Source organism: Petromyzon marinus, chromosome 13, assembly GCF_048934315.1.
Source record: "Petromyzon marinus isolate PM22_M1 ecotype Great Lakes invasive population chromosome 13, UKy_Petmar_22M1.pri1.0, whole genome shotgun sequence".
In the NCBI taxonomy this organism is placed as follows: Eukaryota; Metazoa; Chordata; class Hyperoartia; order Petromyzontiformes; family Petromyzontidae; genus Petromyzon; species Petromyzon marinus.
In genome coordinates this window covers 11,581,554-11,606,788 of record NC_133679.1, presented here as the reverse complement: position 1 = coordinate 11,606,788, position 25,235 = coordinate 11,581,554, and the positions used below count along the sequence as shown (strand labels likewise).

General features: G+C 41.3%; 2 protein-coding genes across 4 annotated transcripts; one reads left to right on the top strand and one right to left on the bottom strand.

The window, feature by feature from the left end:
- The first annotated feature begins 453 nt into the window (after positions 1-453).
- LOC116938084 (integrator complex subunit 14-like) lies at positions 454-14,468 on the top strand. Of its 2 annotated transcripts, none has more exons than XM_032945259.2 (12): positions 454-665; positions 6,776-7,025; positions 7,175-7,282; positions 7,542-7,697; positions 8,647-8,762; positions 10,097-10,233; positions 11,083-11,175; positions 11,529-11,670; positions 12,886-13,019; positions 13,121-13,239; positions 13,380-13,445; positions 13,543-14,468. In XM_032945259.2, exons 2-12 carry the CDS (start codon positions 6,786-6,788, stop codon positions 13,786-13,788), a joined length of 1,557 nt encoding a protein of 518 aa, XP_032801150.1. In that variant the 5' UTR covers positions 454-665; positions 6,776-6,785; the 3' UTR covers positions 13,789-14,468. The 2 variants fall into 2 exon arrangements, with proteins under 2 accessions (XP_032801150.1, XP_032801152.1); XM_032945261.2 differs by having other exon boundaries at positions 454-688.
- LOC116938082 (deoxyribodipyrimidine photo-lyase-like) lies at positions 11,792-23,929 on the bottom strand. Of its 2 annotated transcripts, none has more exons than XM_032945255.2 (11): positions 23,621-23,929; positions 22,464-22,650; positions 19,754-19,924; positions 18,864-19,009; positions 18,215-18,397; positions 17,754-17,912; positions 16,863-17,061; positions 16,360-16,512; positions 16,118-16,239; positions 15,857-16,016; positions 11,792-15,078 (listed from the first exon to the last, which is right to left on the bottom strand). In XM_032945255.2, exons 1-11 carry the CDS (start codon positions 23,852-23,854, stop codon positions 14,909-14,911), a joined length of 1,884 nt encoding a protein of 627 aa, XP_032801146.1. In that variant the 5' UTR covers positions 23,855-23,929; the 3' UTR covers positions 11,792-14,908. The 2 variants fall into 2 exon arrangements, with proteins under 2 accessions (XP_032801146.1, XP_032801149.1); XM_032945258.2 differs by having other exon boundaries at positions 23,748-23,929.
- Between the last annotated feature and the right edge of the window lie 1,306 nt (positions 23,930-25,235).

The window sequence follows — 25,235 nt, the reverse complement described above, 5'->3', positions numbered from 1 at the left end:
TTTGAGGCCGAGTCGACCCCAATGCCCTCCCACAACGGTGCACTCGCACGCACTGAAACAAAAACAAACAGCTGGCCCAAACACAAAACAAAAACATGACCCTCTTTAAAAACAACAACAACAAAAAGGAGACATTCAACTCGGTGAGGGGCTTTGCCGTATTAACACCCCCCCCCCCACCGCACGTGATGACACCACCAATGCACATAAGATTCACAAATCGACAAGCAAGTTGCTTGATAATGCCACGCGACCATCTGGAGGTTAAATTTTAAAAAAACCTCTGTGACTGGCATCGCGTCCGCGCCTTCAACCGCCGGGGGATGCCCCACGTGGTGCGTTGCGGGATGGGGGAGGGCGGGGGGCGGGGGGTGGGGGAGGGGGCGGGCGGGGGGGTGGGGGAGGGAGGGGTGGGGGAGGGGGCGGGGTGAGAGGGCGGGGGCTGGGGGAGGGGGCGGGGTGAGAGGTCACGCGGCCTGTAGCCACCAGCCACAGGCCCACTACGACCACGGCAGCGGGCGAACCTTCTGTGGTGCGAAAGTCGCCTTAAACGACAGCGAAAGTTGCGCGTCGCGTCTCGTCTCGTTTTGTTCGTGATGAAGATGGTCGCAGTTTCCCCCTCGACTTAGCCGCGGCGCGAGAGAGCGCAGACCAAGTGCAGCGCGGTGAGTTGGTGGCTGATGAGTTGGTGAGTTGGTGGCTGATGGCGCGTCAAGGGGGCTGGAGCAGTCTCCTCGTGTTCAATTATCTCTCTCTTAGTGTTTAATTATCTCTCTCTTAGTGTTTAATTATCTCTCTTAGTGTTTAATTATCTCTCTCTTAGTGTTTAAACTCTCTCAGTGTTTAATTATCTCTCTTAGTGTTTAATTATCTCTGTTTAATTATCTCTCTTAGTGTTTAATTATCTCAGTGTTTAATTATCTCTCTCAGTGTTTAATTATCTCTCTGTTTAATTATCTCTCTCTTAGTGTTTAATTATCTCTCAGTGTTTAATTATCTCTCTTAGTGTTTAATTATCTCTCTTGGTGTTTAATTATCTCTCTCTCTTAGTGTTTAATTATCTCTCTTAGTGTTTAATTAACTCTCTCTCTTAGTGTTTAATTATCTGTCTCTTAGTGTTTAATTATCTGTCTCTTAGTGTTTAATTATCTGTCTCTTAGTGTTTAAACTATCTTAGTGTTTAATTAACTCTCTCTTAGTGTTTAATTATCTCTCTTAGTGTTTAATTATCTCTCTCTTAGTGTTTAATTATCTGTCTCTTAGTGTTTAAACTATCTTAGTGTTTAATTATCTCTCTCTTAGTGTTTAATTATCTCTCTTAGTGTTTAATTATCTCTCTCTTAGTGTTTAATTATCTCTCTTAGTGTTTAATTATCTCTTAGTGTTTAATTATCTCTCTCTTAGTGTTTAATTATCTCTCTCTTAGTGTTTAGTTATCTCTCTCTTAGTGTTTAATTATCTCTCTCTTAGTGTTTAATTATCTCTCTCTTAGTGTTTAAACTCTCTTAGTGTTCAATTATCTCTCTTAGTGTTTAAACTCTCTTAGTGTTTAATTATCTCTCTCTTAGTGTTTAATTATCTCTCTTAGTGTTTAATTATCTCTCTTAGTGTTTAATTATCTCTCTCTTAGTGTTTAATTATCTCTCTTAGTGTTTAATTATCTCTCTTAGTGTTTAATTATCTCTCTCTTAGTGTTTAAACTCTCTTAGTGTTCAATTATCTCTCTCTTAGTGTTTAAACTCTCTTAGTGTTTAATTATCTCTCTCTTAGTGTTTAAACTCTCTCTTAGTGTTTAATTATCTCTCTCTTAGTGTTTAATTATCTCTCTCTTAGTGTTTTATTATCTCTCTCTCTTAGTGTTTAAACTCTCTCTTAGTATTAAATTATCTCTCTTAGTGTTTAAACTCTCTTAGTGTTCAATTAACTCTCTCTTAGTGTTTAATTATCTCTCTCTTAGTGTTTAAACTCTCTCTTAGTGTTTAATTATCTCTCTTAGTGTTTAATTATCTCTCTTAGTGTTTAATTATCTCTCTCTTAGTGTTTAAACTCTCTTAGTGTTCAATTATCTCTCTCTTAGTGTTTAAACTCTCTTAGTGTTTAATTATCTCTCTCTTAGTGTTTAATTATCTCTCTCTTAGTGTTTAATTATCTCTGTTTAATTATCTCTCTCTTAGTGTTTAATTATCTCTCTTAGTGTTTAATTATCTCTCTCCTAGTGTTTAATTATCTCTCTTAGTGTTTAATTATCTCTCTCTTAGTGTTTAATTATCTCTCTCTTAGTGTTTAATTATCTCTCTCTTAGTGTTTAATTATCTCTCTTAGTGTTTAATTATCTCTCTCTTAGTGTTTAATTATCTCTCTCTTAGTGTTTAATTATCTCTCCTAGTGTTTAATTATCTCTCTCTTAGTGTTTAAACTCTCTCTTAGTGTTTAATTATCTCTCTTAGTGTTTAATTATCTCTCTCTTAGTGTTTAATTATCTCTCTCTTAGTGTTTAATTATCTCTCTTAGTGTTTAATTATCTCTCTCTTAGTGTTTAATTATCTCTCTCTTAGTGTTTAATTATCTCTCTCTTAGTGTTTAATTATCTCTCTTAGTGTTTAATTATCTCTCTCTTAGTGTTTAATTATCTCTCTCTCTTAGTGTTTAATTATCTCTCTCTCTTAGTGTTTAATTATCTCTCTTAGTGTTTAAACTCTCTCTTAGTGTTTAATTATCTCTCTCTTAGTGTTTAATTATCTCTCTCTTAGTGTTTTATTATCTCTCTCTTAGTGTTTTATTATCTCTCTCTCTTAGTGTTTAAACTCTCTCTTAGTATTAAATTATCTCTCTTAGTGTTTAAACTCTCTTAGTGTTCAATTAACTCTCTCTTAGTGTTTAATTATCTCTCTCTTAGTGTTTAAACTCTCTCTTAGTGTTTAATTATCTCTCTCTTAGTGTTTAATTATCTCTCTCTTAGTGTTTAATTATCTCTCTTAGTGTTTAATTATCTCTCTTAGTGTTTAATTATCTCTCTCTTAGTGTTTAAACTCTCTCTTAGTGTTTAATTATCTCTCTCTTAGTGTTTAAACTCTCTCTTAGTGTTTAATTATCTCTCTTAGTGTTTAATTATCTCTCTTAGTGTTTAATTATCTCTCTCTTAGTGTTTAAACTCTCTCTTAGTGTTTAATTAAACTCTCTTAGTGTTTAATTAAACTCTCTTGGTGCTTAATTAAACTCTCTCTTGGTGTTGAATTAAACTCTCTTGGTGTTTACATCAACTCTCTTGGTGTTTAATTCAACTATCTTGGTGTTTAATTAAACTATCTTGGTGTTTAATTAAACTCTCTTGGTGTTTAATTAAACTCTCTTGGTGTTTAATTAAACTCTCTTGGTGTTTAATTCAACTATCTTGGTGTTTAATTCAACTATCTTGGTGTTTAATTCAACTATCTTGGTGTTTAATTCAACTATCTTGGTGTTTAATTCAACTATCTTGGTGTTTAATTAAACTATCTTGGTGTTTAATTAAACTATCTTTGTGTTTAATTAAACTATCTTGGTGTTTAATTCAACTCTCTTGGTGTTTAATTCAACTCTCTTGGTGTTTAATTCAACTCTCTTGGTGTTTAATTCAACTCTCTTGGTGTTTAATTCAACTCTCTTGGTGTTTAATTAAACTATCTTGGTGTTTAATTCAACTCTCTTGGTGTTTAATTCAACTCTCTTGGTGTTTAATTCAAATCTTGGAGTTTAATTAAACTCTCTTGGTGTTTAATTAAACTCTCTTGGTGTTTAATTCAACTATCTTGGTGATTAAACTCTCTTGGTGTTTAATTAAACTATCTTGGTGTTTAATTCAACTCTCTTGGTGTTTAATTCAACTATCTTGGTGATTAATTAAACTATCTTGGTGTTTAATTCAACTCTATTGGTGTTTAATTAAACTCTCTTGGTGATTAATTAAACCATCTATGTGCTTAATTCAACTCGCTCTTAGTGCTTAATTCAGCCCTCGGTGTTTAATTAAACTATCTTGGTGCTTAATTTAACTATCTTGGTACTGAATTCAACTTTCTCCTGGTGTGTAATTAAACCCTCATGAAACCCTTATGGTGTTTAATTAAATTGCTAGTATTTACGTACTGATGCATTATTGATAAGAGGGCTTTTTTGGATTAGATCGCGTAAATGTATAAATGTGTCGTTAAAACCCGCCACCGCCCGACACAGCCAACTAGTGAGGGTTGTCACGTAAACGGAACGTGGCCAATTCGTCACTAGTACAGCACACCGGTGTGTTGGAGAGCCAAGCCACAACATTTACAATCTGAGTACCTCTTATGGATATTGGTCGCGAAATAAATTGATGCATTATTCACAGGTACATCTTCATAAATTGAAATATTAAAAGACAAGGCACTGGGGTGCGATTGTGGCCATGCAACCCAAACTATGGATCATAAAGGAAACCCATAGGGATACCATAGAGATACATTCACTCATTTCTTTCCAACTGATTTTTATGTGTAGTTGCCTTTCGCCCGCACCCCCGATTAGCACGGTTTGGTTACGTACGGTGCGAACGAAGTTCAACACACATAGATAGAGGCTCGTAGCGATACGAAAGACTCATAGAGATACATAGACACAATTGGAAGACGAGCCACACTCGTGCGATTGTGGCCATTCAATCCGAACGTTGGGCCATAGGGTAAAACCACTGTAGTCCACGCTCCTCCAACGGAAGAGGAACAGCAAAACTCGACGAATTCCATCCTTGAAGCCCTCTCGTCGTGGCGAGCGGACCTCGACATTGGCGTCTAACTCCTGACCATATTTTCAGGTTCAGTTTCAGTTTATTTATTTTGGTATAGCCCTGTGAGCCATTCGGCTCTTGAATCGGGTGCAACCACAACAAACAAAAAAACATGAACAAGAAAAAACATCTTAAAGTGACTATGTGACTGTGCAAACAGAAAATCCATGGAAAAAAACCCAGCAAAATATTCCTGAAAAAAGCACCGTACACCAACGCTGTGTGCAAAAAATCCCAGTGGGATGCAAGTCAAAACAACAACCACAAGAAAACTTGCCAAATGAAATTAAACACCAAGATAGTTGAATTAAACACCAAGATAGTTGAATTAAACACCAATAGAGTTGAATTAAACACCAAGATAGTTGAATTAAACGCCAATAGAGTTGAGTTGAATTAAACACCAAGATGGTTTAATTAAACACCAAGATTTGAATTAAACGCCAAGAGAGTTGAATTAAACACCGAGGGCTGAATTAAACACCAAGACAGTTGAATTAAACACCAAGATAGATTGCCAAATGAAATACAACATTGAACATTCACATACGTCAGGCCGCTTGGTTAATCCGTGGTGTCACTTAAAATATAGACAGCCTCTTTTGTAAAATACATATTAAAGACGTTAGAATTATTCTTAATATGTGATCAACAGCATTGCTCACCATTGTGATCAAATTCACCATGACCACGGTCATAATAACCTTGGTCACCGGAATATGATCGTCAAAGAGCGTTTTCATCATCGTCAATATGGTGATGTCAAGGATCTTGAGCATCGATATCATTGTGGGAATGAAACGTTCCTGTCAACACCGTGAGCGGTGTATTGAGCACCAGCTGGAGAGTGCCGTCCGTGGTACAAATAAGTCGGCGAATGCGAAATTTGCACTTGTGTGTGAGGACCAGCATCATTATAACACATCACTTCCACTGTGATAAACATGCCACTTGAAACCCCCCGTGTATTTGTGTGGGATGGGAAAAGTAGTTCGGTGGGGAGAAGGCTTCACTGCTCTGCTGTTTAGACGAGACAAAGATGTTCCCTTGTTACATCCATTTACAAGCACGGCATCATCCTTGTGCATTGCACATTCCAAAAAAATTATGGACTGGCCTCATGCAAGAGGGTGGGTGAATTAGGAGTGTCGCAGTCCCCACGTGAGCAATGTAAATGTATAATTAAATCACGACGAGCAGTGTGGCGTCTTTAACCGATTACAATTGGTCCGGGCGGGGAACGCAGTCTCAGAGCAATAACGCAAAGAGGGTACGCACTGTCTCCGGCTGAACGGACTTGATAGTATGGCCTTTGAGGTTTATGGGTCACTTGGGTCAACAAATAGATCAAATGCTTCTCGGTATTAATGTTTATATATGTACATACTGCATTATATATGCAGCATGCAGGATACTTGATATTAACTCATGTATGATCATCTTTCGATGGCATTAAGCACTGCAGACCATGGGATGTTATATATAAGTTGGATAATTCTACAGTGCTCCACATTGCAATTTCGTGTGTCAGTTGGTGTATAAAACCTTTATTATGAATAATATTGGTCGCAAAAGCCTACGTGTTAAACTCAGTTGGTGTATTGTTGACTTGCCAGTAGTGTCGCGCTTAGTGCGCTGCACTACGAACCCGGCGACCCAAGTTCGATACCCACTCACAGCCAGCACCAGTGACGATTATTCTGAACCGTCCTGGGCCTCCCCTAGGTATACTCTGCCTCAAATGAGTACCTGGTGCAGTGTGTAAATAATTCCACTCGGGAAACGAGGGCGGCCGTGTGTGGTGCTGGCCACCTACCCTCTCATGTGCCGTGCCAGCTTCATAGGTGCTTGCCAACAGCACTTGCCCCAATGTCTAAGGCTATACGGTGGATATTCATCCTTATATGTGTGTATGTTGAATGTCTTTCGCACCGTACATAGGCAGCCGTGCTAATTGTCTTTGTGCACTTGCCACAGCTGAGTCAAAATGCCGACCACGGTGCTCCTGGATGCATCACTGTCGATGGTGCGGCCCTCCGGTGGCACCAACGGGTCTGGTGTAGGTGCCGAGGAAGAGCAGCAGAGGAAGCATCTGGCAGCCCACGGTGTCCGCATTCTGCTGGATCACCTGGCCACACACTACCGGCTTGAGTTTACCTCCCTCCTCGCCTTTTCCTCCGTCTGCAGAATGATTGTACCCTTTACACGAGACTACAGCTCCCTGCAAGTACGTTTGGATGCTTTAATTCTGGCTTTTGTTGTTGTTGTTGCAATATTGGTCTACATGCTTGGTACGGAACATTACTAATGTATGAGGTGAGTGAAAAGTACCCTTGATTGCAGCTGTGAAATAACTATGCGTGTGACACTTTTCAGGAGGGACTGAGCACAGTCGAAGACCAAGACAAAACATGTTTAGAGGCTGCACTTAAAACCGTGAGCACAATCGTGCAGGAAGAGTGGGGAGTTGGTAGCATCTGCCAGGTGATGATAACATTTGGTGACATTTTTGTGACATGCATCAAGGTTAATTTTGGGGTTGTGTTTTTGTTAAACTCTATTAATTTGAGAATAGGTTTTTCCCCTTTTATCTGGTATCTATTAATTTGTTATTGAAGATTAAACTGCAAGCTAAATGTTGCCCTGCTCGAGTTAATTCATTTCGTTTTCAGCATGAAAATATTTCATGTGAAGTGCCCAAATATGCAGTGTATGAGATTATGCTATTGTGTGTGGTGAACAGGTGGTGTTGGTGACAGATGGCTGCATGGGTATTGGCAAGGGCTCCCTGAGGCAGTCATTGGCCTCTCTGGGACAGCGTGGTGACGATCGTGCCTTCCCCCTCCCATTCCCCTTCCCCTCTAAGCTATACATAATGTGTATTGCCACCCTGGAGGAGGTGAGCAGTATATAGACCATGTAAGAACAAAAGTGAATCTTATTGGATGCGTAGGCTAACACTTGTCTCTAAAATCAAGTGGTAAAACCATGTGCAGCTGAAGTTTTTTTTTTTTGTCACCATCGTCATCTGCAAAAAAAATGCGCCAGTTATGTAAATGCTGTGAAAATGATTTCCATTGGGATAGAGTAGCAACCTTGTTTTATGATGTAATTAGCACTGTATTAGTTAGAATTATTTTACTATAAGGTGGACACATTTTACCCAAGGTAATTATATCGGTGGCAGGGTGCTGCAGTGCTAACACTTGTGTCTCACAGCAAGTAGTTCCTAAGTTCTATTCCTGATTCGGGTGCCTTTATGTGTGGAGTTTGTATATTCTCTCCCCTGTTCTGCATGGGTTTTGCTCCGGGTTCTCAGGTTTCCTTCCATTGCTAAAATAAACATACAATATATCTGGTATTGGCCAAACATCTAAATGCTGAAATATTACCTTAAATTATTCCATTAGGATTACATAAATATCAACATTACTCCCTTAAAAGATAATCTTGAGCCTCGGTGAGACTTTTCTAGGTAAACAAATGTAGTTACGATAAAATATCAATGTTCATGCAAACTGCGTCTCAGCGCTGTCGTATATGTCACGCACAGTTTTTGCAAAGGCGCGTGAAGCTACAGACAAGCGGGAAGGAGCCAGAATTGGTCCTAACAACTTCCCAAGCTCTGTGGTCCTATATCGGGATGTTTGGCCAACTGCATTCATGAGTGTTTATGCATGCAGGAGAAAACCCGTGCATGCCGATGAAATGCAGATATTATAAATTAGCTTAATGTACTGAATGTCCTTGGGTTGGCAGTTTCACTCAAAAGTGCTGTAGTACAGGTGGGCGCCATCATAATAAGACATCACCTCTTAGATTCTGATCTCATCTTTTATTTTGTGCAGCTGGCCCAGGGCTCTCTGGAAAACCTACAATGGTTGGTGGACCGGAATGGTGGGCACGGCAAAGTGTTTTATATGGAGGGTCCCCTTTCCACCAAAAATATGCAGGTCATGTTCAGGTAAGCATTACGTTTATTATAGTTCGTTCGTTTCTCAGTCCGCTTGTCCTGGTGAGGGTCGCGCGGTGGCTGCGCGTTGAGAAGGGCAGTATAGACCTCCCTTTCCCTGGCGAAAGACTCTAGCTCTTCATGGGGAATTCCTAGGCGTTCGCAGGCCAGCTGAGCGACATAGTTCTGCCAGCGTGTCCTGGGCCGGCCCCGGGGTCTTCACCCAGTGGGACGTGCACGGTAGAGTTCCAGGGGAAGTCTACCGGGGGTCATCCTTACCTGGTGCCCGAACCACCTCAGCTGGCTCCTCTCGATGCGGAGGAGCAGCGGCTCGACTGAGGCTCTCCCGGATTACCGAGCTCCTCACCCGATCACAGAGGGTGAACCCGGCAACCCTACGGAGAAACCTCATTTTGGCCCCTTGTATCCGCGATCTCATCCTTTCGGTCATTACCCAAAGATTATGACCATAGGTGAGGAGGGTGGGAACGTAGATCGACCTGTAAACCGGGAGTTTTGTTTTGAAAATTCAGCTCCCGCTTCATTACCATGGAACGGTATTGCCTGCCACACTGCAGCCGCCGCGGTGATCCGCCGGCCGATCTCCTGCTCCCACTTACCATCACTCGCAAAAGAGACCCCGAGGTACTTAAACTCCTCCATAATTGGCTGTAAAATGCCTGGGACCTCATGTTTTTTAATTTACAAAGGTGTGATAGAATAGGCTGTTATATTTTTGGTGCAGCCATTACTCGACATGTTGGCTGATATACGAATGGCCTGCACTCTTACTGCCACTGACATTAGACGCTGCAGAATCATTGGATCAATTTATTTAAGCAGATGTGTTTTTTGGAAATGTTTTCAGTGATGAATACTTTTTTGTGAAAATGCAAAAATAACAGCATCCAAAGGCAGCCTGCCATTTTACTGCTTGAATGTATTGAGTACATGGATATCCTGTACCAAAAGCATATTTTTATTTAAAAAAAGAGAAATTACACAAACAATTGTGAAAAAAATTGGCATACAAAAGGGAACTTTTAAAACAAAGTTCTAAAGCTCTAATATTCAATGAGTCCATCGAATTATATTTTTGTTATAAAATGGTTGAATTAATTTGTAACTGTAGATTGCTTGTATTCTGTGCATAGAGTTATATTGAATTGACTGTTCATCTATTTTAATTGACACCCGGAGATAATCTATACGGTTATAAATTAGGTTATTTCAAAATGTAGTCCACTTCCATTTTTGAGGACCTTACTCAAATAAAGGAGGTCCCTAACGTTTTCCAGGGGGAAAAAAATACTATTGTACAAACATGAACATCTGTGTGCTGACAGCAAATTGATAGAGCAGGGATATTCATCATTCCACACGGTCCTGAAGTGCGGTCACCTGGCATCAGAAGCGCAGATTTTTCCACGCCCAGAGCCAGTCCTTCAGGAAGAAGAGGGAGATACAAGGAACATCCTGCCTGGTGAGCCAGCTGATTTTATTATTCACGTGTTACAAACATTATCTTCTTCACGTTTATCTTTTCTACAAATGGCTTATTTCAGTCAATAAATACTTGAGCAGTTTAAGAAAAGTTGCATGGCAAATTGAGTGCAAAAAGAGATCATTCTCAATATATATAAAACTATGCCTATTTTTCTTGAGTTGATCGTAGATCATCGATTATCTGGCGGCTTCGGGGGGGAAGGGGGGTGCCGGATTATCGCATCATGATTTAAAATAGCTTATGTTTGCACATTCTTGCATCACATGTTTTTAGGCGTCTATATTTTTTTTGTTTTAAATTTGTTTACTATGTGAAATTTGCATAAACATACAAATAGACGAACAATAAAACTCCTTCTGTAATAAGCTACTGTATTTACTGTACCGTACTTACCACTCCAATCTCGAAGACTCTGCATGGGGCGATGTTCGTACTACGCTCTTGTCTCAACATGTTGGACGATCGCAGGACTGATGCGAACGCCGATTTACACGCACTTTTCGCTGGATTGCACTGCATATTGTTTGTAATACTGCAGTTATTAGACATGAAAAATGTATATACGTGCAGTGTTTTCATCAAGTTGTATGCAGTGTATAATGTACTGCATGTAATATTTGACACACAAGTCAAGCATAGCTATTTTTTTTCTGGTCTCGCATGGTGCAGATCGCCGCGGTTTTACCGGTTCAGCTCGGGACCGCCGGATAACGTCGGAAGCCAGATAATCGATGATCAACTGTATACAAGTGATCTCGCCATTTAGTTTCTTCATGGTTTTCATGGCAATGTAACTGCGTTCCATTGTGTTTCTTTTTCTTTCAGAAATACAGATTGTGGGCTTCCTGGACATTAACGATGTGTGCAGCCCTCCCGTTATCTCTCGCCACCTGGTGCTGCCAATTGGACACAGTAAAGGTGGGCCGTCTGGACTTGGGCTGCTGATGCACTTGGCAATTACAGAATACATAAATATTATTGGATTAAAAGTAATGCAGACCAGTTATAACCACTTCTGTGGTTAAATGTATGGCATTGAAGGCATTTTTCAAAACTATGAAATTATAGGAAGATATGCATTGCTGTTTATAACATACACACACATTAAATGTGGTACTGTAATCAGCGTGTGCAATATGGAGTCACATTTCGTAATACATTTTAGGTTTTAGTTTGATACATATGGTGTTTTAAATTTAAAATTGTGGTAAACTGCAACAGTATTTGATTCAGCATTTACAGAGGACAAACTGAAATTCTCCAAACTGCAGAGTCAGAGGATGGTGGGGCAGGTGGCGTAGAGGAAACTGATGAAGACCCAAGTGCTCAGAACGCTGGCAAGAGGCCGTCTTTCTGTGTCCTCCTGCACGGTAGCCTCAAGGTGGAAGGCATGGTGGCCTTGGTGCAACTTGGGTGAGTTGTCAAGTCAAAAACAAGCTGGAAAGCCAGTCTATTAAGAGGGCCTCCATGACATTTTTTTACAAATATAAATGTTGCACACTCGAAATGAAGGACGTTGGGCAGGTGCTCCAAATCGAGGGCAAACACATTTATTGTGGTTAATCTGTAGAATGCAACAGCACGTGTGTCACACACAGCAATCTTCACCGAGTCGCCATTAACCACGTGACTGGTGTACACGTCCGGTTAATCATTAACAGTTTTCTCTTAAACACACTTCTACTACTAATAAACCATCCTTGTCTTTGACAATAACATTTGCACTTAACTATTCGAATATTACCTTAAACCTAAGCTGTATGTCTATCTATACCATCCACTTATATCGGCATCTTACACCCATTATATTTACTGTATGTGTACAGTATACATACTGTATTTGTCACCATTGTACAACTTACTACTTTACATGTGTTCTATTCTCAATTAGATTGCAAGTAGTCATACTCTGGGTGCATGGGCATGGTTATATAATAAACAGTATTAGCGTTAGAGAATTAAGAATTACAAGTATTAACTACAGTACGTCATCCTTTACGATGCACAGTGCTAAAACCCCTCCAATTGAATACATCACAAACTAACAATTCAAAGCCAAGCTTGAAGTCTAGAACATTTCTATAACGATCAAAAACAAACGTTGGGTCCTTTGCCTGTAGAATGCAACAGCACGTGTCACACACAGCAATCGTCACCGAGTCGCCATTAACCACGTGACTGGTGTACACGTCTGGTTAACCATTAACCCTGCCAGCCCCCCACAGGCCCAACTCAGTCATCACATGCTGGTGTACACACGTGCATTGATGTACTGCACAGCACATAAGGACTTATTAAAAGAGTGGTCCATTCCTAATGTGCCACGTAAAAGTTCCCTTTTTAATGTATTTCATGGATAATTTTGCCTAAAATATTTACACTAGGCATTTGTATGCTGAATGTTAAGATTTGTAGATAATTGTTTTGGGCTTATTTAATTTTTTTCTAAAAACAATTGTCCTTAGATGGTTGAATGAACATTTTTTAAAACTTTCAAAGGATTATCAATACATAGTCTAATGGCTAAAATGTCACAGCTTTGGATGGTTAGGATTTAGGTTCAACAACCAACCGTATTTTCCAAATTATGCTTGTATGTTGTGTGGTGTTAATTGCTTGTTTGTCCAGGCCGGCATGGTTCGGGATGCTATACTCGCAAGCTGACAGCAAAAAGAAGTCAAACCTGATGATGTCCGTTTTTGAACCTGGCTTGGATACCTTACCATGGCTGGGGAAATTCACACAGCTGGGCCCCATCTCTGGTGTGCAGTGCATTTTTACACAAATTGTATCAGGATAATTAGATAAGTATTACTGCCTCACTGCTGTGACGGCTCTGGTTAGATACGTGTCTTGTTTTCAGATTTCGCAGAAAACCCATATGGGGAGGATGACACTCGGACACCATTCCCCATGATCCCAGCCACAAAGCGCAGCTATGCTCAAAACGTTGTGGTGTGGATTAAGCAAGGTGGCCTCCAGGTGAGCCTACATTTAACATTCATTTCATTAGCATCGGTGTCACCATACTAAATGCATTGAAAATTGGAGATTAGAATGTCATTGTTGGATACAATTAAGTTCATGGATAAGGTCAAGTTTGATCATTTTTTTTCCAACAGACGGATGTGCAAAAGATTCTGAGAAATGCCAGGAAACTTCCAGAAAAAACACAAACCTTCTACAAGGTGGGGATAACACGAGGCAATTTACTATCCCGTTGGAATTCTCCTTACCAGGACGCTTGAGTAAACCATGGCGTTTGTGCTAATGTGGCACGTGCAGGAATTGAATCGGCTGCGCAAGGCTGCCCTGGCATTCGGCTTCCAGGACCTGCTGACCGGCGTAGCGGAGCTGCTGGAGCGGGAGTGTTCGCTGTTGCCCGAGAAGACGCATCCTGATGCTGCCTTCCAGCTCAGTCACGCCGCCAAGCAGCTGCGGAGGTCGGCTCGCTCGCGTTCTGAGCACGCTCGCTACGAGTGCACCATCGCGCCGCTCCGCACAAACTTCTCAGGGTGCAGCGCAGAATAGCGCAAGTAAGATGTCTTTCCAGGTGACAATATGAAATCACATTTTTATCTGAGTTGATTTATTCCTCGGCGTACAATACTTAGTGCAATGTTTTGGCCAGTGGTCAGCTATAAGCACAAGTTATGCAGACCTCATAGTTACAGGGCTACTACTCTATGATTTGGAAAACCTCATGGAAGAACTTTACTGCCTAACCAGGTTTTATTTTAGAAACCATCTTGATGTTTTCATGACATTGTTATTATTCCCAGTGCTGTTTTGTACACAGTATGTGGTTGACCACCACCATTTCTTCATCGATTTTGTGTGATGTCTACAAGAATCACAAGCTCCTGGCATAATGCTCTTTCTCCCATGAGGAATAGATGCACTGTAACGCAGTGGTGCCTTGGCCTTTGACAAAATACGGCATGATATGCAGCCCTTCTGACCAGGAGCCAGTTAGTCTGTAACGATCACTTCTGGATCGTCTCCCCATTTGGCCTTTTCATTTTAAGCAATAAATTTAATGAATTGCTTTTATTAGCAATATACTAATCATTTTTTTTGTAATGTTATTATATGTGCTGTACAGGAATGCTTTTTCTTTTTTTTACCAGTTTCATACTAATGGTTAGGAATTTAGCTGAATGTGACATATGTTTGATCAATAAATTTAATCTCAAAATGGTAAATGAAAACGTCTCCATTCAATATCGAATGACGTCCTGTGTGATCATATCAATACAATGTATTGGGATGTTATCAAACTTGACATCGGTTTCAGCATACAAGCTGTGCACTGTGTGCATGTTTATTTTCAACACTCCAAACCGACATGCACTCACATTCTAATATTTTTTTTAAATATTACGAAACTAACATTAAAAAGTGGTAACCACTTAATGTAACGGTCGTTAAGATATTACGTTCTAAAAGCATACACAAAATAATATATTATGAGTTGTACACAAACCATGCACATCAACATGTTGTGATAGTTATAAAAAGCTTAACGCTTTACCAGGGTAAAACGTAAACATGTAAAGGCCATGATAAACTAAGATATTGTCACTTATCTAAAATACTATTTTCGATTCAGTTAGTGTCTCATCAACAGCGTCTCTATACCTGTGGGCTCTTACTCTGCTGGAGCTGGAAAGCCCAGCTTCTTCGAGCTGTAACGGCTTTCATATGCACCCACGTCAAACTTGCGTTTGCAGCCTGCGTAGTTCATGTACCTGATCTTGCCGAAAACTGCGCGCTCAGCCCAGCCCTGGTCGTGTGTGCCACAGATGGACCACATGCAGCCTAGCAAAAAATCAAAATCATGAACGTGTTAAACTTGCCTTGCACGAAACCTAGCCAGGAAAGAGACACTTGCATGCATAATGTACAAATACAAGTTCTAGTGACAATAGCAGGTATAAAAGGTTTGGGAAAAATTAGAAGCACGTGTGCTAAATACTAGGAAAAACGAAAATCAGACTTATGCACATCCCGCACCTCCGATTAGCATGGTTGGCTACGTACAGTGCGAAAGAAGTTCAACAGACATCAATGATATCACGACAAGTTACTGCCATGCTGCTGTAAGATCATCGTAATCAGATTATATTGTACCTTTTATACGGAAAATTACGTGCACAAGCCAACTGTTACAAGGCGAAATTGAACAGCTGGAAGTGTCAACACAAAGCACTAAGCTGATATTTTTTTAGGATAAGTCACGTGTCATTTGGTGTGATATTTCTTTCCATGTTTTGGGAGCTACATTAACTAAATGGAGCAGCTTCGGTTCTCCGTCGTTTATATAAAGTTGGCAGCTGCTACTGGAAGTTTGATTTAGGCTGGCCTATGTTATTTATGAACTTCGTCGGGTGTGCTTACATGCTCATTACTTGTGAATGTGGTGAAACCATAAAGCTCATCATCGTCCATACCAGGGTGATAGCACACTGTGAAAGGTCCATTAACAGCACATGGAGAGAAATGGACATGCCGAATACCATGTGGTACAACTCGACATCAGATAAATAAACGGCGCAACCATAAAACCTACACAGTGGTATTAGGTGTTTGCATTTACCAACGTAGCCGTTTGGGTCACTTCCATCCAGCTGGTAGCGGTCGTTGAGATAGATTGCAATGCGGAGGGCCTCCTCTGGGGAGCTCGTCCACTCCAGGATTTTCTTCGCCCAGTACATGCGCATAAACCCATGCATCTTTCCTTCAACTACCATCTGCAGCTGTTACCATCAAACAAAACAGATTGCTCCAGTTACAGATGCACCGGGATTAAAGAAAAGTGCCAATAAACAGAAATGGGCATTCAGACACTGAACTGTACCTGCGCTGCATTCCAAAGTGGGTCGTGAGTTTTAGCTTCTTCCAGTTGCTGCAGAGAATAAATGTATTCTCTGTTGTCCTGTGTATGAGCATCCAGGGACCTTTTAGCCCAGTCATATGCCCCTAAACACAATTACAATCGTTGGTGAACAAGTTAGAAATTCGTCGAAACGGTACATGCAGAATTTGAAGCAATACATGGAAGGTAAAATTATGTTTCAGTGACAGCTGAAGTGCACACACCATCTAGACTGTCATAATTTTTGTTGTAGAAGCAGAAGTTGTCACCAAGTTCCCGTCGCACGATTGCCTCTTCAATGTACATGTCAACAGACTCGCGGTACTTGGGTTTCAATTTACTGACCTCAAGAGCACACCTCTGAACGGAGATCTGACCTACACACAAAATGTTACAAGGAGGCATTTTATTATGAATAAGCAGTCATGTTGAAAGCTGCACATCATCACCACGAATACATAAAGTTATTTATTTTGATACTTTTTATTTCAATTATTTGTTTTTGTAAAGATTTTATTGAAAATGTTTAGCAGCATTAGAAGCACCTTTGTGCAATAATGTATAATGACATTCGGCTGACGAGACAAAATGACTGTCATTTCGTTGCCAAATATGTGTTGAGGGAGGGAAATGTTCAAACTGCCACATAAAAGCTACTAAAATATGTAGTTGTTCACTTGAATGCATATGACACTAAGTCTGCTGCTGAGGGACTTGCTCTGCGCACCAAAGTGAATCCACGGTGAGAGGTTGCTGAGTGCATTGCTGTTGGGGTTATTGCGATCTGTGCTGAACAGCTTCAGCCTCTCATTTATAAAGGAGTTGAGCATCTCCAGTCCCGCTGATGTGCCGGGCTGAGCCCACGCCACTTCGCCCACACTCCGGTCGACCTCCAACGACTGCCATGCCGCCTCCCAGTCTGTCTCCTGCAACACAGCAGCACATGACGTTCTTGGCAGCTCTGTCGCACACCTCTCACCGCACGTAGCTTTAACGTTATCTGGCGGCAGCTACGCACCCCGCGCACAATTCCCAAACAGATGTTTGCACCGACACGAGCGTCGTACTGAGCAGTATATTCAAGCTATGACTATTTATAACAAAGCACTGCAGAAATAAGTGGAATATCCACTCCTGGCTCAGCACCACCAATAAAGATGACCGAAGCACTGTGTGCTTGGTTAAAGGTGCTTTGATTAATTATTAGAATTGGGCCCACAATCTGCATCTTTCAAACTGTAATTTTAATATTGCAATGCAGAGGTCGCTGGTTAAATTTCCGGAATGGAATTAGAAACAATAGGGAAACTTTCTTAAATCCTCCCCACCGCTGTCCACCCAGCAATATAAATGTGAGTATACTAAAAACCATCGGCAGGTGGTGGTGTAAAGTGTGGTATTCCACCTCTTCCAAGACTTTTTGTCAGTTTGCAAGAGTAAGCCAAATACCCTCTTCCAGCAGTGGCATGAGCAGGAAATTTCAGGGCTGCACTGTAAAATTAATTATGCTACGATTATGTTTACATATATACACAATAACAAATGAACCCCCCACCGGTTTGGCAAGCGTTCAAATTGAGATTGTCAATATGGACAATATCTGAATGTGACAAGTTACCTCTGGCAGGCTTTTGGCTGGATATGTGTGCTTAATCGCTGGAGGGAATTCAGTGAAGAACTGTGGCAGCTTGTCATGTATTTTCCTGCGAATCGTCCTCGCTCCGTATTCTAGTTTGTCTGACGTGACCCAGCACGGCACCACGTTGTGTGCATCCACCTGCAGAGTATACACACATTTGTCACAAAGCTAGGTCGGTCTCAATCAAAAAAGTAATCTTCATAGCCGAGCGTAGGGAAGGTGCTTGGGTGGGTATGTGCTCACTATGATTGTTATAGGGTACAGGGCTACATGGTGGGCAGGACATCCTGGTACAGAACCCTACTGAAAAAAGTGTCTTGACACTCAGTGATATTTTCATGGATAAATCAATAATATTGTTAATAGAATTTAAAGGTACAGTTAACAATGTATGCCAATTACAAAGTACAACCAGTACAGTTCATTGTATAGACACTTGCCTGTGCTAAAGGTACATTCTTTGGCAGAGCTTTCTTTAAGTCTTTCACCCACTGCCTGGGCACACGGAGAGGAAGGAAGTCTGTCACAACAGCACCAATATTCTTCTCATTTACGAATGGAGGAAGCACATCCTTGGCATAGCCTTTCAGGAGGTGAAAAGAGATGTCGAGGGAGCGGAACTCCTGGAAAAAAAAAGTGCCTTTTCATACATATGTAACTGTTCATGAAAATCAACTATTATAATAAATAATTTTACACATGACGTGCATTGAATTGTCCATGTAAGAATCTTAATTTGTTTTCACAATAGTTTTGTGCACATTTCCACTTTAAGCTAATGGTCACACGGAGACAAAATGTGAAAGTACGGACGAGAGTACAAACGAGACAAGACATTGAAAAAGAGACAGGGAAAGTACAAAACTACAAAAAAAAAGATTATTGAATCGTAAACCCAAATCGTGACAATTGAATTGCAAAATACTTGTATAGTTTATTAGTCTACTTACAAAAGACGAATGTTGTTTAAATAATATAGGCATCACAGATAAAGTTGAGTTTTATTCATCATAAAAAACTAACATTACTGAGAATGTCAGATGCAATTACACGTAATACATAAGCCATATTAATATGACTTGCGTGTACCTTTTCAACCTCTTGGAGGCCTCGAAGCATGAAGCCAAAGTGTCGAATAGTCGCATCCATAAACTTGGGCACCAGACAAAAGCAGACGTAGAGTGGAAGCCTCTGCTTTAGGGCCAGCCGCTGGGCATAAAGTAGTGCCCAGTTGTCTTCGTGAGAGGAAAGGTTCTTCGTTAAAAAAAACCCTTTCACATCTATCATTCACAGTGTCTCATAACAGAAAATCACATTTTGGGCAAGTGAAGAGGGTCTTTACTTAAAACAACTTCCCCCCGAAGAATCAAAGGAGGTATCTTAATTGATAAAGCTGTCGTTATAACTGGATTGTAAGTGGTGCACAAGCATATACCAGTAAAACCTTGGATTGCGAGCATAATTCGTTCCGGAAACGTGTTTGTAATCCAAAGCACTCGTATATCAGTTGTGATCGTGACGTAACTGGGTTATATCGACAGCAATTATCGCCCCCTACCGGCCGACTGTATCCATGTGAAAGTGCCTTCATGACAGCATATTTTCTATAAGAATGGTGCAATACTAAATGTATTTAATTATTATGAATGTATTGCTTTGTCATAAAGCAGTATACTCATGATGGTGAGTTTTTGTGCATGTTCAGTACACTCCTGCCGACACTATACCTTAAGTGTTAATATATAGTTCTCAACTAGGCTTCCTGAACATGCAGTTAGCCAATTAATCTGCAGCCTTGTGCATGTCACGTCCAAATATTTCAATTCAAATGTAACTTACAAAACCAACATTTATTTAATGTAAACAGCTGTAATGAATATACCTAATATTGGTCAGCAAATTATTGGCATTTTGTGACCCATTTATTTAAATGCAATGTTGAAGTACTGTAAAAAGGTAAGCAAGCCGAAAGGACATACCTTGAACACGCTGGTCACGTGACATCCAGTATAAGATGCCACTTGCGTTAGCGGCCATATCATCAGCATTAGACACAGCGCGTACCCTTTTCTTGTTGAAGCGGAACTCCAATACAGATGACGCCAAAGCTGCACGTGTTTTGGAAATCTGCTCTTCAAAATTTCCACTTCCTACCACATTCACCAACCACGAGGACAATTTAAACACAATCGTAAGTCGCGATAAGCACATGATTTCCCATCGTCAATTCGGAAATTAGTGTCTTAAATGCATTTATTAAAGTGTGTATGAAGTTTAATTCAACCTTTTGCTTACGTGGCTCATTTTAAACATGTCAATTCATCATATTTAGGACAAATTATTTGGTGAAACTATTGTAAGTGATGCACAAGCATAAATAAATAAAAATCTACATTGTCAATAATACTCTCTTACTCTTTGGGTCTTTTGGTAAAGTCACGTAGATAGAAAAACTATTAAATAATAAAAATCACTCAAATTCGATCGCAACACAAGCAATCGTCTTCACGTGAAAAAATACAGCAGGCAGACTGCTGAGGCAGGAAGAAATATATTATCAATAATGCTGCCTTAAAAAGAAAAAGTATATAATAGGCTACTCTTATGTGCTGTAAAGAAGAGCTATTGCAAAGAGGTGCTATTGCTCAAAGTACACCGACTAATGGTTGCCATATCTCCAGTGCACTTAGGTGGCCTTGGACATTGTTTCCGGTCACATTAGTTCACTCACTTTCAAAGTTAGTTCAGCTGAAACATTCACCCAGGTTCATGTCAGTTCACTGCATCCCTGGTTCCAGTAAACAAATAATTTCACACCACCTTCACACTTGCACACAATAGATCAAAATATAATTGGCTATCACATTATCCCCCACTGACTGTTAAAAATCACATTTTATTTCTGGCAAGTCACGGTAGAAAAGACTTGACAAGGCTAAACAAGACAAGTCAAATGGTTAATTGGGGTGATACTCTAGAGATGTGCAATCGTCTCATCAATGCATTTTTTAATTGCTGAAATATTGCTCATTAAATGAGCCCATAGGATACTTATTGTCAAGAAATATTACACATGTCCATCCATTTTTCAACGGTTTTACTTAACTTGACTCCTGTGTCGTGGTGAAATCTTGTAATCAAAATTTAGTCTACTTCCTGTTGTGCAATCAATTCCAAATTTTGCACAGTACTCAGATCCGGTGACAATGCATGCCTGTATTAAAATCAGCATCAATTAATTAATTGGCTCCTTTAAAGCAATTAATATTTTGTATGGACGCCTTATTATTAATATATCTTTGTGTGTAGGTCAAAAATGCCGCAGTTCCCAAACTTTTGAATCGCCTCGCCCAAGAAGCAGGCGACACGTGTCTCAGGCGCGCCTGCTCCGTGTCAACGAGTTACGGGCACCCTCCACTCCACACAAACAAAAGTTGTACATTGAAGATTAATTTATAAAATAACAAATTAATTCAAGCCTTGATGTGGGAGCAGGCGCCGCATCATTGACGTACTTCTCGACCGTGAGTTAAACGAATTTGTGAATAAAACCGTTGTTTTTAAAAAAAACTTTTTTTAAGGAGTTTATTTTAGGTACACTTCACATTTAAAAAAGCAAAACTTCAAAACCAACTGCAGAAAAACTTCATTCACAATCTACCAATACCAGATGTCAAGCTCTATTTACTTGTAAAAAATAATTTAAAAAAAACCCGATTGTAGACGTACACTCGTACCAGAATGTGTAGAGTGCATATATTCATTAGAAGGGGGTTTGTACGTTGATGCGAGCAACATGTGTGCGTATGCACATGTGTGGTGACATCACCGCCACAGTCGTGAATGGCGGCTATTGTTGTAGGTGTAAGCGCACACGCATAACATCCACTTATAATGTTTGCACATGCACAAAGTCACTTTAAGATGTTTTCTTGTTCTTGTTTTTGTGTTTGTTGCGGTTGGTATAGCCCTGTGAGCCGAATGGCTCACAGAGATATACCAAATAAATGAAACTATAATACACATATGTTTGTTTTAAAATACGTGTGTCGTGTCAATTTGTATGTGCTTTACGTGTTTGTGTGCACACTGCAGTGTACAATCATCTCCGTTAATGACAACTTCGCTGGCAATGCTGCATAGGTTTTTGTCGTGGTGTTGTCGAAACCCTGTTATTCAGCATGATGTCGACGCACATTGCTCCACGTGCTTGGATCTTCTTGAGGAACTGAATAAAGAAGCTCCCAATACGTGAAGCACATGGAGCGAAACGTTGGACGGACATAATTCCCAAGAACATACGGTGCAATCTGCAGACACTGGAGAGCCATCATCGGCCATATCTGACGATACATAGCCAAAGTTACGTGGATGTGCGTGATGATGTATGTTGAACTTCTTTCACACCGTACGTAGCCAACCGTGCTAATCGTAGGTGCTATTGTAAGATAATCTAGGAATCAAGAACCAAGATGTTATCATGGCCACAGCAGTTGATATATGGAGGAATCCCCGAATAAAATAGAGGTTCCCTGAAAAGAATGGCTTTCGGGTTGGTTAAAAACGCAACGTTATGTGAACGCCTTTTGTCTAAATTTTGATTTAAAGCTTTCATAACTGCAGGGATCCATATTCTTGGTTATTTCGGTAAAGTCACTGTGCTCAGCGGAGGCTGCTCAGTAATCGTACCTGTGGGTGCAGCGGTGGTGCCCGCATCAGATTCCTTGCTCGTAGCCCCGACTTTGGGCTTCTTGCTCGGAGGACCTCCACTGGTTTCTGGGAGCGCTCCGATATTGGACAGCTCTGGCTCTGTCTTCTTGGTGGGTATTGGTTGCTTGCTGGTGGTGGCCATCGTGGGCAGTGAGCCGTTCGAACTCTTGAATATGGGGAAAATATGCAAAACACATGAAGAGTTTATATATATTAAAACAAAAAAATACTTCCAACATTGGCAAGTGCTGTATGTTACACACGTCGAGTTAAATTAAGAAAATGTACGCGTTTTTTTTTGGACTGTTATCTCTTGTAGTTGGATGTATTATAAAGTTAAAGTCTTCTTCCGTATGGCTGGTGTAGGTGCAGAGCAACAACTACAAGTGGTTAATGAGCTGACCCGAATATGCATCGACCGACTCCTGGGGGTGAATGAGCAGACCCCCTGGGATTAATAATCACCTGATAGTGGGATAATTAATGACCCAACCGTGTAACACCGGACCCTGAAATTAATGAGCTAACCTGACCTCCATGTACGAGTAGGGCCCTCTTGCCAATCCACTGCTGGATGAGCGCTTGACTACGCAGTGTGGGTATTTGGGGCTTATTTTTCACACACTTCACCACGCTGGTCAGTGCTGGTTAGTAAGAGCGGAGTACATGGGAGCATAGAAATGCGGTACAACAATAACCTGACCCTGGGCTGAATAGCCAGATCCCCTTCCCCACCCCCCTTACTCGGTCGCGAATTGACACGGCCCAAACGTTAAAAATTGATCAAATCCAAACCCCCCGAAGGCTCAAAACTCGGGACGCGTTACACTTGCACTGGGGTCGGAGTTGGTGGCGCTGTGGTTAGCGCATCGCACTCTCCCCACACCACACCCCCCCCCATACCAAAGAGCATTGTCGTGCGTATGCAACCATCCACAATTAAACGCCTAAGTCGCGTGTGTGTGTGTGGTTGTTTTTTTTTATGTCGATACTGCGTTTGCAGTCGGCGGGCAAGCACAGACAACGAGACGCTCAACACATTCGCTCGTTACACCGCGGCCCTAAGAACGAAAATCTCGTGGTCTAGTGAGCGACGTTTCGGCCGATGACATCTCCACGGGGGAATACGTACTCACCGTGCAGAGCAGAATGCTAAGGAGGCGCGTGCAAGACCTCCACACACACACACAAACACACACGCACACAACGATCGCAGCTGCGAGACGGGGCCCTACTCTTTTGCGACCGGGACAATTCTGGTACCTTGAAGATTTTGCAATTAAATCAATCCGGAAGGCTGAGGACGACGGCTGCAACAACGCCCGCTCCCTTTGTGTTCGGTAACGCGAACAAAAAGCCCCAACAAGCATCTGAAACGGAGGCGCGCCTCCCCCCCCACCACCACCACACACACACACACTCGATCGATCCGAGACGCAATTCGATTCCGCGGTGACGTGATTCCTTTTTTTTTCTTTTCGCCGATCCGATTGCTTCGGCGAAACGTGAAAGTTCCGCGCGGAGTCGCCCGCGGAAGGAATCGATTTCACTAAATGAGAAATCGCGAAGGAGAGAATCGATTCCCATTTTGTTTTCGAGAATAGGCATTTAAAAGGGGGGTTCCATCTTCCAATGGCCGTGAGACGATATAAATGTAATACTAATTTATTCCATGCCCTTTTGACGTCAACTGTTACCAAACCACCAAGCGAAAGGCATTTCCATTGGTTCATACGTCTCCTTCATCGACACCCTGTGGCGTGTTTACGCAATTTTTAAGTTTTACCGCAGTTTCCGTCCTGTGTATATGTAAAACTCAACAGTGGCACGACGGTACCAGATATATATCTATATAAGCTCAACACATTCATCAATAACACCGTGGTATTAAAATAAAAACGATATAATCGGCGACGTTTTGGGAAATGGCCCTTCTTGAAAGGACACAGGCCAGATAGAGACGATGATTGTGAGTTGGAGACTGAACTGTACACTGTGGGCCTGACCAGAATTGCATTAAAACGAGAATTCCGGTGAGCACTTTGGAAACTGACACGTTCAGTTACATTTCGATTTAAAGCTTTCGTGACTGCAAGGATTCATCTTCTTTGGTTCTTTCGGTAAAGTCACGTAGAATGAGAATAAAATAATAAATTGATAAAATAAAATAACACAATTCTCACGACGTTTCGGCCACAACACAAGCGGCCTTCATCAGGTGAAGGACGAGACGGCGTGAGTAGGTTAAACGTTGAGTTTTATAAGGGCACCACGGGGTGACCAGCCCCTCCCCACCCAGCCCCACCCTCCCCACCCAGCCCCTCCCCACCCTTCCTTCTCCACCCAGCCGTTGTATATGCCGGGTATTGAAATTTTACTGAAAATAATAAAAATTAAATGAAATTGGGGAACATGCGCAATTGTCCGAAATTATGTTAAGCGATGTAATTATGCGCATAAATTATGCTAATTATAGAGATAATCGAATTAGCTTCATTCTCTCTCTTGCTCGGGGGCGGCCACAGTTTCGGTCCACAGCTGGCTGGAAGAGTCGGCACGACGCTCGCCGACGGTGCGCGATGATCCGTCGTCAGATAGCGCCCACAGCTCATCCGCTGGTCGCCGTTCCTCACTCTTGTCTTGGTTCCCGGCCGGTGCCGCTCGGTGTGCGTGGGCCGAACCCACGGCGCGCTCGCTGGCGCCGACACTCTCGCTCACGGGCGGCTGGTCAGGCTCTTTCCCCTGCTGGAT